This window comes from Prosopis cineraria, unplaced genomic scaffold (genome assembly GCF_029017545.1).
Source record: "Prosopis cineraria cultivar Desert tree isolate PC_DT_omini unplaced genomic scaffold, ASM2901754v1 PC4, whole genome shotgun sequence".
Taxonomy (NCBI): Eukaryota; Viridiplantae; Streptophyta; class Magnoliopsida; order Fabales; family Fabaceae; genus Prosopis; species Prosopis cineraria.
The window spans coordinates 4,240,904-4,258,058 of NW_026555335.1; the positions used below are offsets into that span (position 1 = coordinate 4,240,904).

The window sequence follows — 17,155 nt, forward strand, 5'->3', positions numbered from 1 at the left end:
GATAGGATTTGTTATTATTATATATACATGTGAGAGCTGGAATAAGACGAATCAAGGATAATGATTTTGAAGTATGGGTATGGATGAAGGAAGAAGAGGAAGTGATATGCGTCACACAGTGGAAGAAGGGTAGAGAAAGGAATTAAATGAGACAGGGGCCCTGGCAGAGGAATACAGAAAACAATAAAAATCAGAAATGCTGCCTCCAAGTCGTTTTCGAAGCAGGGAATCCAAAGATGGTAATAACATTAAATCTTTTTGTTTCCATATGGAGATGTCGTACGCTTCCTCTTCCCCACCCCGGCGTTGAAGTTCTTGCTCCCGATAGACGACACTACCTGCACGATAGGATGTCTTCTTCCCTCTTCTCAACACTTTCTGGGTTTCACAAATGTACACATCTTTCTCTTCATTCTCTATCATTCAATAGTAGATTCCTTCACGAGTTTAATTATTTCTCTTTTTATGTGAACTTGTTAGCCAGTTTGACAATTTTCAAGTACAGCGTTTTGTTATTTCCTTGCTAAATCAGTTGTGGGACCAAATGGAACTTACAGCGAAGAAGCTAGTCAAAATATATTGTTTAATTATTGGAGTCATAATAATTCTTCCCTCACGCTCCTATTGGATTTTTTTTTTCCTCTGAATTTAATGTGAAACCCCACTGTGTAATGCCCATGTTAATGGTCACGACTCACGAGCCTCTTTTGCCGGTACTTCCATTCTTGAATTAAAGTGAAGTTCACTGAAAAACGTGCGTGTGCGAGTGCGCGTGTGAGTGAGCTTTCGTGTAAGATACATGCGTACGTGTATAATTTCTTTGGGTATTTCTTCAGAAACATCATTACTTTTATTAATGAGAGGAGGCTCGACTGAGAAAATATGTCACCCACAAGTGCACAACCCTATTATCCTCCTCCTCTACAGCCCGCTATAAGAACAAAACCTCTCCATTATATACCATCACTTTTATTAATGAGAGGAGGCTCTACCAAGAAACTATGTTGTCCAGCCACAACTCTATTATCTTTCCTCTCTAGCTCACTGTAAGAACAAAACCTCTCAAGCCAGGACCAGGATGGGAGGAGGGATTAGCAAGAAAAGGAGGTATCTTTGCAAGCGAGAGTTTATGTTTTTGAAAGAGAGAGTGAAGATTCTGCAGGAGGAGATGAAGCAGATGGTGTATGAGAGGGAGAAAGAGAGCATGAGCTATGAGAGAGACATGATGCTGTTCACTTTCAAGGAGGCAGATTGGAAGCAAGAGAGGAAGAGGCTGAGAGAGGAGGTGAGGCACCTCAGGATGGTTCTGCAGGAGAAGGAAGATCAGATCAGAGAATTTAAAGAGCTGGGAAACGACTTCGACAACAGCAACAATAACAATCATAAAGAGTTGGAACTGATGGGGACTAAGCTTCTGGTTCAGAAAATGAAGGAAGAGAGGGTATGGAGAGATGAGGCTGTGGAGAAATGGAAGCAACTATACCTTGCAATCAAGACTGAGCTTGATGACCTCATTCAGAGAACTTATGGTGGTGTGGTCTCTCACTTTTCCTCCTACATTCCTCTCCCTCTGCACCAAAATCATATCATGCAATGAAGTTTTCTAGATTCTTTTCTCGTCTCTCTTCCAGGCTGTGCGTTGTAATCATGTTATATATGTTTCCATAATTCCATGAGCTAGAGTTAACGGGTCTGGTCTGGTCTGGTTTGGTTAAAATATTTATGAACTTGCTGCGAAATGATGGAGAAAGAGGATGAAAACAAGCCATGAATGTTGGTGTGAGCTTATTGATTTGCCAATTTGTTGACAGGGGATGGCTTGTTGTGGAAAGCAGAGGAAGATGAGATCCAGATTGAAAATCTGAAGAGGGAATTGCAAGAAAAGGATGAAGCCATGGAAGCCTTGAAAGCTCAATTAGCTTCAATGGAGTACGAGAAGAACAGGACAGAGAGAGAGTTTGACATGCTAAGGCAGAGCTTGAGGATCATGAATGGTAGCAGTATGATTTCAATTCCAGTGAAAGAGAAGCTCTTCAAAAGCAAATATGGAAGATGAATTGACGTCTCTTTTATGCACAACTGATCAACAATGTGGCAGAATATGTATTAATTGCTTATTCTATACTGAGTTAGATTGTATCTTGCGACCACTGGCTTTTATTTTTCACTTTTCTTTAGAAAATAAGAGTACGAAGATGGTTTTACTGAAGAAGAAGGTTCATTTTTGAGCCTAATAAGGCAGATGAACAAGTTGTTCATAAGCACTGGTAATCCGCAAGAAGATAATTTGTCCACTTCTTTAACTTTTTTACTCTGTTTCATTAGCATAGCCGAACGAAATTTCATTCTTACCAGAAAGTTTCTGTTGTGCTTCTCCTTTTGCGTTTTATATGGGTCACTTTGCAAGTATGCTAGAAAAATGACATAGTTTGCACAGTTAGGATAATGGGCTAATTAACGTTAAAGATAAACAAACACTTAACTTTAAACAAGTCTATAACTTCCGATTTAACAAAACTTGAGGCACCGTTTAGTTTAATGAGTTCATAGTAAATCACATTTTGTTTGAAACGGATGGAATATTGAAAATGTCCAATTCTTAATTTTCTTTTTCTGGTAATACAATTCTTATTATTATTATTTTGTTTAGTGCAGCATATTTTTGTGAAGCAGAATTTTTATATATTAACTTTTAATCTGTTCGAGTACCCAAATAAAGAGATTAGATTTAATTATGCTATTAATATAGTCATTAAATTTATATTTTGGATAATTCTAGATACTACGGCCTGTTTGTTTTCTATTTTTAAAAACTATTTTTTGTTTTTGAAAATAGCAAAATTTAAAAATTTATTTGCATAAGTGTATTTTATTTAGTTGTTTTCAAAATTGTTTTCATTTTTTGTGTTTAAAAGAAAAAAAGTAGAAATAACTTTAAGTTATTTTGTTTTATTTTTTTTAAATACACTAAATTTAATTATTAAAAATTATAATTATTTTTATTAATTTTTAGTATTAATTATCATCATTAACTACTTATAATCATCATTATCAATCGATGTTTAAAATTTAAAATTATTTTTTAATTAATATAATCAAATAAATTTTCATTTTGTTTTGTTTTAAAAACAATTTTAAAAATTATATTATAAAACTGTTTTTAAAAATAAAAAATGAGAATAGAATCTAAACACATTTCGAAATATCTATTCATTGTCTGAACTGTAATTTTCTTATATATGCTTTTGTTGTCAACTTTGCAATCTTTCCTGTGTACGTGTGTGACGTGTCAATCAATTAAATGATAACAATAACGTTCTTCGTTTTTTCCCACGCCATTTTCCAATTTTATGATTATTCTTTTACATTCCTCTTTGGAAGACAAGCAAAGAGCAAAGTTGTGTAATCAATTTACACTATAATTTTTTAGTACAAGACTTAAATCCAGATCAAAAGTATGTGATTTTCATTTAAAGTTGGCATAAATTATACCTATTCTACGTCATGCTGTTATATATATATATATATATATATACACCCTGTGAAATTGTGATGCTGGGTATAACTTTTGCTTCTCTATTTAGATTTGGGTCAGGCCCATTCCGCAATGGACGTTTCTTTAAAATGATAAAACAACAATTTTCGTGCTGTACTGCGTCTCTTATTTGACAGAACTAGATAAATTATTTCCTGTGGAAAATCATAATCACAATTTTTTATTGAAAAACATGTCTCTATTTTTTTATATTTTAATATTATTTAGTGGAGCGTGTGAAGATTTTTTTAAAAAAAATACTTCACTTAAACTGCACAGAGTTCAATGAAATAGGTAAGTAAAAAATGAAATGAATGAACAAAATTACTGCATGGATTGCACAATGCATAGCTTATGAACATACTACTATAACTGTGATTAAATTTTATATTTTATTTTAATATTTATGGTTTATTCACTGTGTGCCAAAGTTAAATTAATGTCTCTATTAGTGCATGGGAGAGTTCATTTAATAGAATGGCCCATTACCTCATTTGAGATATTCCCTATTCTATCAAAAGACCACGGGATTGGATTTTTTTAGTCTAAAATATCCTCAGTTAGAATTTGTATTGACAGCAATGTCCTTTTACTTCTTTTCCCCCTTCTATGATCTTCTGCCTTCTTCTTCACCTTCTCCATGGCTACTCTTCCTCGTCTTCTCTGACCAACTTTTCCATCGACATTCTTCTCTATTGTCGTTAGACCTTCGTTGTCAACCTTTTGCCGTCCGATCTCCTCCTCCTCCTCCTCCTCACTTCCATCTTGCAAGACAACGTCGACTAAAGGTACCCTTTTCCTCAACAAGCTTCAACATCAACATTGGTAAACCATATCTATGTCAACAAACTAAAGCGACAATGGGCCAGTGGCTACAACACCAATGGTGGCTATCAACGAGGAGACTGTGAGGTTGTTGTCTTTGATTTGTCGGCAGTGTCAACAACGATCTAGATCTGGATTTGATTTTCCAGTGTTCATATTTCTTACCTTGTATATTTCCTTTTCTTTGTTAAATCTTTAATGCCTTTGATTATTTTCCATTTTTCCTATAAATGCATCACTGAATTTATACCTTATTATTTGATAATTGACAGGGAATGCTATTGGTAGATGATGGCCACGATCTAGACGTACGAGTTGTGTTGAATGTTTGAACTTTTTTTTTACAAGGGTATAATAGTATTTTTTATTATGATTTTACATATCAAATAGAAATTATTCAATCATACCAAACATGATTTTATATCTCGTTATCACTCTTTATCATATTTATATTTCTATTTTCATTCCTTCAAAAATCATTCTATCATACCTGTTTGGCAAAAATAAAGGGACGTGTGTCACAAGTAGGGGTGAGCAAAACCGAACCGAAACCGAAAATCGAACCGAATCGAATCGAATTTTGTCTATTTGATTCGGTCTATTTGATTTTTCGGTTCGATTCGATTTTTTTATTTTAAATATTTCGGTTGATCGGTTCGATTCGGTTAGTAAAATTTAAAATCGAATAGACCGAACCGACCGAATTACATATAATTTATTAATTTATAAATTATATTTACTTTATAAATTATTTTATTTTTATTTTTATTTTTTATTTTAATAAAGAATAAAAAATAATAACATCACTTGAAACCCTATTTCAATCAGTCACTCTCATCAGTAAGTATTGTGACTGGATTATGAGGCTATTATTTGATCATCGGTGTTTATTTATGATTCTTTATTTGATTATCCATGCCTTTATAATATTTGGGCTTTATGTCATATGGGTATAATTAGAATGGACTCATATTAAAAAAACAAATAAGAAAAAAGGCCCAATTTTGTAGTGTTGTTTGTTTTAATATTTAAAAAATAGGCCCAAACCGAAAAACCGAATTAACCGACCGAACCGAATTATCAAATTTCGGTTCGGTCCTTGTTCGGTTCGATTGGCTTGTTCGGTTCGATTCGGTTTTCATTTTCAGTATTATTCGATCGATCGGTTCTGCACATTTTGAGACCGAACCGAACCGAACCGACCGATGCTCACCCCTAGTCACAAGGCATGTTAAAAATGCAAAATCTTAAAAGAATGAAAGAATCTGACTTCTAACTAGACATAAGAAACCCAAATTCCCTTATCACAACTCACCCGAATATGAGAATTCAAAGTACAAAAAATTAATTTAGATGAAAGGAAGTAAAAATATATTAATTAAAAAAAGAGATGACAGACTATGCCGGTCGTACAATAGAAAAATAAAGACTAAAACTACATGATAAAAGAAAAAATAAAATAAAGTAGCAGATGTAAAATCTAAAAATTTGATTAATAGTTTGTTGATATTGATGATGGCTTTTGTCGAGCGAGGGCTTTTCTATTTATGAATGATCCTAACTTGATGTTTACATCCCATGATCTCCACTTTCATTAATTTTATGAAACATTTTCTCTATTATGGTCACTCATCATGAATAAAATGATGATGATCTTGAGTCAATGACTAAAACTTTATAAATATTTTTTAATTATTTTGAAATCAATTAAATTGAGCTAAACTCAAATTTTTAAATTTACAATTTGAATTCAAACAATACCAATCAAGGCATGAGAGATTTTGATATTCTCTGCCTTCCTCCAACCCTAGTTTAGACCTTGTTCATGACTCTTATTACTGGGGACCTTGGATTGCAAAGCTTCAATCTCATTTGCTTGCCAAACTTCTTTTTTGATGAATCTTCACATGAAGGATTTGGTTCGATGATTGCAAAAGACATTTGCTCTCATTCTCACCAACTTCGATACTGTCTACACAGTGAGTTTGCATTCAAAGCTAATACAAGCAAACGCGTGTCTCTCATATTCTGGTTTATTCTTTTGGCTTACTGTATGTATTGCTTTAATTTTTTTCCTTTTTTCTTACCTGCAGATACATCTGGAACTGTTTGTCCTTTTATCAGAAAAAAGGACACAAATTAAACAAGAAGAAGTATTTATGGGTCAAGAACCAGTCTCGGTGCCCCATATCCGGAGCGTCCAGTGGATATAATTTAATGTTAATTTTTCATATCTATAATATATTATTACTTTAACGAAAGATATAAACTTTAAAAATAAAAATAATCTTATAATTATATTTTGTCAACAAATAATCTTTTGTATAACGAGGTCACGAGTTAAAATTTTTACACGTTTGAACCGTTAAATTAATTTTAAATAATTTAAATCTCACTCCAATGATGATAGTGTTAAAATTCATCCCTTGGCTTCGAAGCGTCAGCGTTTTCGGCTTCCCTTGGAGTCATTGACAAGCACTCACCAACCTTGAACCATGCCGCGTCTAATCAATCAAGCTCGTAATGCACCGACACACACCATTGAATTATATTTTTAATCATATAATTACATAACATGAAGAATGAACCATGTTTTTCACAATTTTTTTTTTTGTGGCCAAAATGTTTTTCACATACAGCTGAGAAATATAAATTATTATCTTAAAAGATATTCCATTAAACAATAATATCACCATGTAGTGGAGGCTGAAAACAACTAACCAATAATGCATTGTTGGCCCAAAAAATGTGTCTTAATGCATTATGGTTTTAACAAAAACAAGTAATTCGAAGAATCAATGCCAAGTTTGACCCCAAATAATCGATCAAATTACTTTCAAAATGGTTAATCTTAAATAAAATTGGGCAGTATTATTTGATTATCAAACAAATTGGGATTCCAATTTCAAGGTTACACACGGGCCTGCCCTTGTCCAACCACTTAACCTTAATAGATGTGATGTGAACACTGAACACTGAAATCATTACCGGTGAATGGCGATGAGGGCGAAGTCGTTTCAGTAGTGGCTTGCGTGTATGACAGCAACACTTGCACTATCGCAAGCTTTAGGTTGCTTCCCTTCCTAAGTTTCTGCTTTATTTTTGTTTTTTGGGCCACAACCAATATTTCTGCTTTCAACCCTCCGGATATGTTTGTCATTTATTCCCATTTTCTTGTACCTTGTCCAACTAATTTAATTTAAACAATAATATACTCTCTTTTCCTTTTGCGTTTTTTTTTTAATTAGAAGAGAAACATAAGACGGCAACTAACTGCATCCTACATTATCGTGCCTAATTGAGTTAGACATGGAATGGCTTGGTTTTTAGAATTTTATTACCACAAGGGAGGTTCTTGAGGCTGATACCTGTGTATTACTATCATACATCTTGATAAGATTAGAATTAAGGGTAATCAAAATACAAATCATTATTATTAAACTTTCAAATTGACTCTATAAATTTATCATTTTTACATTTATAGTTTACAAGATCATGTTAATTCGCTCATGACTCAAATTATATAAAATTCAGTTAAAGTCACGAATTAACTTTTTAAAATTACTTTTTTTATGTTTATAGCTTGCAAAATTGTACACACTTGCTCATAAACTCATTGAGCAAAACAGGCATATACTGTGTAAAACTTGATTCACATAAGTGGTAGGATTTGGTTCAATGAAAAATACAATTAAAAAAACAAAAACTAACCATAAAAAAGAAAACAAAGAATACAAAAATAAGTTGCCATATTTTAAATTTATATATTGAGCATAATAATATGTGAATGTAGATAGATTAAATTTCAATCAAAATTATGATCTTATTTTATACTTTAATTATTTAATCATATGCTTTTAAAAACTATTTATTACTAGTAGCAAACTCTCACGAGTTTATGATATAAGTTTGCATTTAAAATTTACATCTCTATCATAAATTTATTTAAACATACAAGTTTAACAGCCTTGATGCAAATCATTCATACCAAACCAATATGAACATATTAAAACTAATTATAACTAAAGTTTGGTTTAGTGTTTCTTTTAATAACACCAATCAATTTGGTTCGATTTATGTCTTTTCTCTTGAAATTTAAACTAAATTGAACCAATCTTTACTATAATATCTATTATATATGCTTTTATAAAATTTTTAAATTTTTCCTCTCTCTTGAGTTTAGTTATTTGTGGATCACTAATAAAAAAATATTATAATTAACTAAATGTTGTCGATAGTTGTTTTTGATAATTTTGTTTAGAATCTATAATCAAGTTTTAATTTTAAAAATAATACATTCGTCTTTAATAGTCAAGTGAGCTAATTAATCGTTAAAATCCTCAAGTTTTTTTTGTTGAAAAATAATAATTAATAGATAAAAATTGTTCGCAAATATGTGTATACATTGATTATAAGAAATACCTCACAAAAAAAATTCAAACTTAAACTAAACATAAATCAAACTGCTTAAAAATATAACCCAACCAGCAAGCAAAAAATCTGATTAAATTATCAGTTCTGGTGGATCAATTAGTTTAGTTTAATTTTATTTTTTAAAATCAAACCAAACTGAATTTATAACTACTTTATTCAGAATATTAATTATTACATCAAGAAACATCTATAAAAAAAACGCATGCATCTGGGCCTCCAATTTTGCTGGTTAGACCTGGGCCTCTTGTCCACCCCTCAACGCTCACCCTGTCCAATCAATGGGAGGCGATGCGAATAACATTTAAGTACTAAAATATTAAATTAATGGCAATTACATGCTGATAAAAGTTTTAAAAAAACTATAAATATTAATTCAAATAATTATAGTTTCATTTGAAATTTAAATATTTTAACTGAAATAAAATTATTGAATTTAGAATTAAACCTGAATCAATATTCTGAACTCTTTTTCAACAAAAAATATAATGAATCTTAATTGTTACTCATTCAAATTTTCCAAACCAAGTTGTCATTCAACCCCACTGAATCCTGGGGAGAAGAAGACCCGACTAAATCGATCCTGACAAAATAATAATAAAATATTTTAAAATTGTATAAATAATAATTTAATTTTTTAAAATGTTATAATTTCATCAAATTTTTTAAGAATTTATGTATCAATAAATTTAAATTAAAAAGATCATTTTATCTTATCAATAAGTTAAATTTATCATTCAATTCTTCTAAATTTTTAAATAAAAATTATTATTCTTTAAATAAAATTATGATAGAAATTTATTATTTTAAAAATTTATTTTTAAATAACATAAATTAGAGTGAACAAGTTATAATTTTTTTATTCAATTTTTATAATTTATATAATAAAAATTATTATTTTTAAATAATAATTATATTGAATCTTGTTATTTTTAATTTAAATATTTTAATAATATTATGATTATGATATTTTAAGAGAATAAATTATTATTTATATAATTTAAGAAGTTTTTATTGTGAATTTTCCCCATCCTCACCATGATTCCCAGAATCTTCGAGATCCTATGCCATCAATCCACTCGGCAGATCACCCCACTTTGAATATGCCACGTCTCCGGCTAAACCAAATGTTTGGCCCCTCACGTGGCCACCAATCACTCCCGTTGGTACTGTTCCCATTCGGCGGACCTTTGCTTCATCCTCCTTCACCCATTTCCCGCCACGTGTTGGCCCTTCCCGCCTCACTTTTTCAAATTTTACTTCTACTCCTACCCTCAGGAAGAATGCACTGCCAAACGCTCCGATTTTCCCTCATCCTTCCCTTCTACGTTGGGTTCAACCGAAAGGCAGGCACTTCACGTGAGGTGTCACTTTCCCCCACACGTCGCTTCTCCGTTGGTTCTTACATCTATCACTACGCGCGTTTCGTGGAAGCTTCACGCGCAATTCTCATCCCACCGTCTACTGTCACGTGAAAGGGACATCGTAGCCGTTGCCTTCTAAACCGTCCCTTCACTGCCACGTACTCTATCGGACACGTGGCAACAAAATATCGGCTTAGAGGGAAGAAAAGATTATTTTAATCTTATCCTCAGCTCAAGCCCGGTCTATAAATTCCCAAGATCCTCCGTCCCACTTTTTCCTCCACTACAGCTCAAACTCTAAATTCTAAATTCTTGAATCTCAACCCGATAAAATAGGGAAGGGGTTACAAAAACTTTCAAACTTTTTCAGTCTTCTTCTTTCTCGCGTTTTTCGCTTGATTTTCTGGGATAAGTTCGGTATAAAGAATGGCTTTGAATATCACACATCAGATTGGTAGCCTTGCTGGGACTCCAGCAGGAAACATACAATCTGAGATAGGAATTTCATCGGGAGAGTCCACTGCGACGGTAAACGCGGCGGCCGTGTGGAAGACGCCGGCGACGAGTCTCCGGTGTAAGGTGAGCAAGTCGGAAGGCGTGGACGCGCTCTCGCCGCCAGTGAGCCCTTGCAGGTCGCCGGTGTTAGGCGGAATTCGGGCGGATCTATCAGTGGCGTGTCAAGCATTCGCGACAGAGGTTGCGCCGATGGCGGAGGCGGGGATGGCGCCCGTTCCGATGAGGAGGTACAAGGAGGGAGGAACCTCAGGGAAGGTGGAGGGAGTGCCGGTGTACGTGATGATGCCGCTGGATAGCGTGACGATGGGGAACACGGTGAATCGGCCAAAGGCGATGAACGCTAGTATGCAGGCTCTGAAGAGCGCGGGGGTGGAGGGAATTATGATGGACGTATGGTGGGGATTGGTGGAGAGAGATTCGCCGGGAGAGTACAAATGGGGTGGCTACACGGAACTCCTGGATATGGCAAAGAAGCACGGCCTCAAGGTCCAGGCGGTGATGTCATTTCACCAGTGCGGCGGAAACGTCGGCGACTCGTGCACGTTCGTCTCTCGTTACTCCCATCTCTCTTTTTTCAACGTTTATAAATAGTACTATAAAAGTATAAATATAAATATATATTTTTAAATTTAAAATATTAATATAAATATAAATATTTTATTATATGATATTTTTAACTGTTTTACATATTTAATTTTTTAACATTATAAAAAAGTGAGAGTTATTTTTTATTTTTATTTTTAACTTTAAATTAAAAAAATAATTTAATTATTATGATATGTTCCTATATTTTTAATCAAAAATTATTTTTACAAAGTGTTTTGTGAATAGGATAGTATTTGATTACAAGTATTTCTTTTCTGTTTTTTTTTTGTGCGAGCCAAGATTATAAGTATTTGAGTATTTTGAGATTTGAGATTATTTGATATTTTTATTTGGAAAACCTGCATTTTTCTCTTTGGGTGATGACGGTGGGTTTCCACGGGATATAAAAGAAGTGTAACGAACACGGGCCCAACTTGGGGCTGGAACGTTCATATTTTAAATAATTAATAATTAATTAAATTTATTTTTATTAATTTTTAGAATTTATTATTTTCAAAATTATTTATCGTTTAGAATGATAATAAAAATGAGCGGTCAACCTATGGCTGATGCAAGTGACACAGGAAAAAGGGTCAGATACCGAAAAAGGGGACACGGAAGTTGCGTGTGGTTTTCTGGAGATTTGACCGGAGCCCACATGAACTTGTTTTCGACTCCTTAGTTGCTTCTAGAAAGTATACTAGCCATTTGGCCTTTTTCCTAGGTCCAGGACAGTAGGACTTTTCAAGATTTGTCATTTGTTTGTTATATATTTTGCATGAATATAAAAGAGACGTTTTAAATAAATTTTTTGTAGCTAAACATTGGCCGATTAATTTAGGTATATGATTGGGCTTTTTTTTGGACCGAAAGCTAAAAGTTGGGGGTTTAACGTCCTTTTAATGTATTTAAGGAATTCGTTACCCAAAAAAAAAATGTATTTGAGGAATTATTTTAAAATATCTAATAACAATCTTCATGGTGCTGAACGACTGGTTATATTGCATGCAGTATTCCCCTGCCCAAATGGGCTTTGGAAGAGATGGATAAAGATCCAGATCTTGCATATACGGATCAATGGGGAAGAAGAAACTACGAATATGTGTCTCTTGGGTGTGATACCCTGCCTGTTCTCAAGGGCCGAACTCCAGTCCAGTGTTATGCTGATTTCATGAGTGCTTTCAAAGACAAGTTCAAACACCTTCTTGGTGAAACTATTGTGGTAAATATTCATCTCAAGATTCTATTCTAACTTCTAATATTATGCTGTTTTATGCTCTAGACATCTGAAACACCCATTTTTATTCCATTCAGGAAATCCAAGTAGGAATGGGACCGGCAGGGGAGCTGCGTTACCCTTCGTACCCAGAGCAAAACGGGACATGGAAATTTCCCGGAATTGGTGCTTTCCAATGTTATGACAAGGTACTACACATTTTCCTTTTAATTTATACTGTTCTTGGCTCATCCAGATGATTGATAGCTACTGAGTTATATAGGTGGGAAGCGGTTAGAAGCCTAATTAAGTGTTACTGACCTAGCCAGAAAAGTTTAAACAAGGAGTTTTCACTTTGAAAGGAAGTGCACATTAAACATGTGAAATTATATTTTTGGCTTATTCAGTTACCTTTTGTTTTCATTATGGTGTAGTATATGCTGAGTAGCTTAAAGGCAGCTGCTGAAGCTGCGGATAAGCCAGAATGGGGGAGCACAGGCCCTACTGATGCAGGTCACTACAACAACTGGCCGGAAGACACACCATTCTTCCGCAAGGAAGGTGGAGGCTGGAACAGTCCATATGGCGAGTTCTTCCTCACCTGGTACTCCAATATGCTCTTGAATCATGGCGATAGGATCCTCACCGCGGCCAAGTCAGTGTTCGAGAACTCTGGTGTTAAAATTTCAGTAAAAATCGCGGGTATTCACTGGCACTATGGCACAAGATCCCATGCCCCAGAGCTCACAGCAGGCTATTACAACACCAGGTTCCGCGATGGCTACCTCCCAATAGCTCAAATGCTGGCTCGTCATGGAGCCATCTTCAATTTCACTTGCATTGAGATGCGAGACCACGAGCAGCCCCAGGATGCTCTGTGTGCACCAGAGAAGCTTGTGAGGCAAGTGGCTCTAGCCACGCAGAGAGCCCAGGTCCCTCTGGCTGGTGAAAATGCACTGCCAAGATACGACGAATATGCGCACGAGCAGATCATAAGAGCATCACAGTTGAATGTGGATGGTGGCCAGAATGACTCAACAATGTGTGCTTTCACTTATTTGAGGATGAACCCTCAATTGTTTCAGCCAGAACACTGGAGGAAGTTTGTGGCTTTTGTGAAGAAGATGAAGGAAGGGAAGGGTGCTCGCAAGTGTTGGGAACAAGTGGAGAGGGAAGCAGAGCATTTTGTTCATGTCACCCGGCCTTTAGTGCAAGAGGCTGCTGTTGCACTTATGCAATAAGAATCGTTGTTGAGATTGAACTTGGTTTCTGCAGCTATATTTTACTTCATTGGGTCTCTATAGGTCACAGCTGGGCTATGAAATTTTTAGGGAAGAAGTATCCTAGACTTTGTGGCCTATGGAATGTATAAACATGTATTTAATATAGTATTCATTTTGTCAGAGTATTTATGCCAAAAACAGAAAAAGGAACTTGTATTTTTAGAATTGGCAATTATAATTCTCCTACAATCATGATCTGTCATTTGTCTATACCACCCTGAACTATATTTGGTGGTTTTTGTTTGATCTGAAACTCATTGAAGAAATATCGAAGTGGGAATCTAAAGCAAGAGTGTCGTTTAAGGGGGAAAAAAAAAGAAAAAACACGTGATCTCGTGTTGCGTTCACATTTAAATAATTTAAGCCTTTTGCTTCTTCTAGCAGTAATACCATATCAGCATCTTACTCGCTTTCTGGATGCCTTGGGATTCAAATATTTCGAGTGCCAAAGTTTAATAATTTCTTTTACTAGGATGAGCTGCTTTATCACCGGCTGGATGTTATTTTTACATATTTTTATAAATTCTTCTAACTGTTAAACCACGATTCATACATGTTAAGTAGTTGGCTTTGTCATTCTTCATTCCTTATCATCCATATTTGCTTCTTTTTCTCAGGCCAATTTCATTAAAGTGAAATTATTACAACCATGACCTGGGGTAAAAAAAACTAAAAGTTAAGTTTTATTTTTGCTCTTAGATTTTACATTTAAGGCCGCAAGTATTTTAAACTTGACATTGGGTTATTTTTATCTTTAAGCGTTTGAAATGCATTGTCTCATCATCCTGGTGTTAACACAGCAATTTTTTTTTTTTTGGAAGGGAGGGGTCTTACCATTTATTATTAATTTTTTGTAATAAAATATTAAATTAAAGGTCACTTTTGCTTTTTAAGTTCAAGATATCAACATATCACAAAAGTGACCCTTAACTTAAAATTTTGTTAAAAAAAATGGTGGGACCAACTTTATTATAAAATGGATGTTAACTTAATGATAAAACTAATAAATACCTATGCACCATTGTTGATTTAAAGATGTTAAAAGTTTACAAAGATTGAAAGGTTACTGCCAAACAAATCTCCAGAGATAATTTAAAATGTGTTGATTACATAGCAAAAACTGTCTTAAGGGTTAACATTAAATTACTTTAATCTTATCTTATTGATTGTCTAGACTTAATGTTGTCTGATATGAGTGCCTTTTAGGTGCACTCCTTATTTTTAAGCTTCGTCTTACCTTTATATTAAAAAAAAAGATTTTAAAAGCTTTTGGAAAAAAAAGTCTTTGAATAATTTTGTTCTTTAATCCAACATCTCAAATTTTCATTAACAGATGTTAAGCTATTTTAACTATTCAGGGAATGATGTCCTCATTAAAAAAAAGTTCATGGATATTTCTATATCTTTTATTAACTTAAAAATATTATATGCTTCAGGTGAAAATTTTTTTAGATATTTTTACCTTTCAATTCTTAATTTAATAGTAATTTAAATGCTTTCAAGCCAAAGTTTTATTATATGATAGATGATTTATTTTGGGAGAATAACAATGAAGTACAAAATAAAAAATTTATGACAGTCAAGTTCTCAGTAAATTTTTTTAAAAAAATAAGTTGCAGAAATTAATTTAAACATTTATTGACAATTTTTTTAATTATGACAATTTATATATTAAGATTTTTTTTATGTCCCCGCCAAGATGTAAGAACCTTTTGCCATATGATGTGTCACTGATAATCTTCATGTGTCTTACTTAACACCGCTCTCCCACTGAACCACGCAAGCCTATAGCTGTAATACACTTTAAATCTTAGCTTAATGTAAAAGGGTACAGGCTGATTCATATAATTATTTACAAGGTTATTCTCGTACGTAAGGGCTCCATCACGTCGCAGATAATTAGATAACGATAAGAAGAAAGGCTGGGACACGAGCATATATCCATGTCTGGAAATCGCCAAAGAATACAAGTGGAAGGATGACTCAGGTGGATAGAAATAGATTCAAAGATCATTCATGGCAAGAGTTGAATTTTTTGGTCCTGATTGCGTCCATTCTTAATTTTGTTCTTCTTACGAACATACAAGCTTTTGTCCAATTGGACTAAATACTTTAATAAAGTCCTTTGAAGCGCTGAATTAAAATCATTAAAGATAAAGATTAAATTTATTTAAAAGTAGTAGTTAGATTAATTTAATTCAAACTAAAAAATTAGAATATTTTAGATAAGGAAATTCAAACTTATTTGAATCAGCTTGACTAAGGGATCAATTAATTAAAATGATCAAAGATGTTGTTTGCCGGTGGAGAGGATTAGGTGCATGTTAATATAATTCTTCACGACATCTGACTCCGTGCAAATCATGCGTGAGTCCACTCCGAGATAACACCCTTCCAATTTTTCTCCATCCATATTTCTCTTCAGATAAATACTTTGTTGTTATGAAATTAACCAACTAAAAAAAATAAGATATATGAAAAAGAAATGAAGACAAAAGAATGAAAGAATTTTTTATGAATTATTATCCATTTCAATACAAATAATATGTCTTATTTATAAGTATCATCTCACATTAACAGTTACATAAATGATAACAACAAATAAAAGATAATTAATACTCATAATGTTGGAAGTTTCGTGAAAAAAAATGAAGATATGAAAAAAATGAACTTACACACTTTTAATATTCATTATATTTGTCGTCTTTATTTTGATCACAATAGAATTGAGTCCAATTTTGATGTTTTTTTCATGTGGGTCCCTCGCACTCTATAGCATGCTTGCAGACCTCAATCAAGTCCGTAGGATTAGTAATTTAAGAAAAAAAAAAATAGATACATAGAATAAATTTAAATAGTAAGTTAAAGGATATATGTGTTTTAAAAAATGTTAAAATGCATCTATAGGCATTAGTCATAATAAAAAGGGCCATGACTAATTAAATATGGGGTTTTGAATTCTAGATCTTATGAAGGTAGAAAACAATTTTGAAAAAGTTAGAGCCAATTTAAATTTTAGTTAGGTATAATTGATTAAAAAAATTAATTAATATAATTAATTATAATTAATTATGTTATAACATGATTGTGTTTGAATATTTTTTTAAATTGATTTTGACATAATTGAATATATTTGATGATTTAATTAGAATTAATTTTAGATGTATAAATTATCATAAAGGACATTAATTTTGAAAATGAAAGTATTAATAAAGTTGTATAATTTAATGTATGTAAAAAAATAAATTAGTATATCCAAATTTAAATAAATTTAATAAAAGAGAAAGATATAATTCTTAAATTTATGATGCTTAATTTATGAGAAATGTTATGGTAGTTGATTAACTAACGTGTTATTCCAATTTATTTTAATTGCGATGTTGTGGAAGTGTTTTTTCGT

General features: G+C 33.0%; 2 protein-coding genes across 3 annotated transcripts; both read left to right on the top strand.

Annotated features, from left to right (window-relative positions):
- Nucleotides 1-758: 758 nt before the first annotated feature.
- LOC129309709 (uncharacterized) lies at nucleotides 759-2,372 on the top strand. 2 transcript variants are annotated; one of them, XM_054951392.1, is made up of 2 exons: nucleotides 759-1,529; nucleotides 1,812-2,372. In XM_054951392.1, exons 1-2 carry the CDS (start codon nucleotides 1,079-1,081, stop codon nucleotides 2,054-2,056), a joined length of 696 nt encoding a protein of 231 aa, XP_054807367.1. In that variant the 5' UTR covers nucleotides 759-1,078; the 3' UTR covers nucleotides 2,057-2,372. The 2 variants fall into 2 exon arrangements, with proteins under 2 accessions (XP_054807367.1, XP_054807366.1); XM_054951391.1 differs by having other exon boundaries at nucleotides 780-1,532.
- An 8,064-nt stretch (nucleotides 2,373-10,436) lies between these two features.
- On the top strand, nucleotides 10,437-13,947 carry LOC129309936 (beta-amylase 1, chloroplastic-like). The gene is made up of 4 exons (XM_054951721.1): nucleotides 10,437-11,213; nucleotides 12,268-12,478; nucleotides 12,571-12,681; nucleotides 12,907-13,947. Exons 1-4 carry the CDS (start codon nucleotides 10,582-10,584, stop codon nucleotides 13,711-13,713), a joined length of 1,761 nt encoding a protein of 586 aa, XP_054807696.1. The 5' UTR covers nucleotides 10,437-10,581; the 3' UTR covers nucleotides 13,714-13,947.
- Nucleotides 13,948-17,155: the final 3,208 nt, after the last annotated feature.

Coding starts and splice junctions, on each gene's coding strand:
- LOC129309709 (XM_054951391.1), top strand. CDS start 1,079: ATGGGAGGAGGGATTAGCAAGAAAAGGAGGTATCTTTGCAAGCGAGAG. Junction 1,533..1,811: donor CATTCAGAGAACTTATGGTG/GTGTGGTCTCTC, acceptor ATTTGTTGACAG/GGGATGGCTTGTTGTGGAAA.
- LOC129309936 (XM_054951721.1), top strand. CDS start 10,582: ATGGCTTTGAATATCACACATCAGATTGGTAGCCTTGCTGGGACTCCA. Junction 11,214..12,267: donor AACGTCGGCGACTCGTGCAC/GTTCGTCTCTCG, acceptor TATTGCATGCAG/TATTCCCCTGCCCAAATGGG. Junction 12,479..12,570: donor TTCTTGGTGAAACTATTGTG/GTAAATATTCAT, acceptor TATTCCATTCAG/GAAATCCAAGTAGGAATGGG.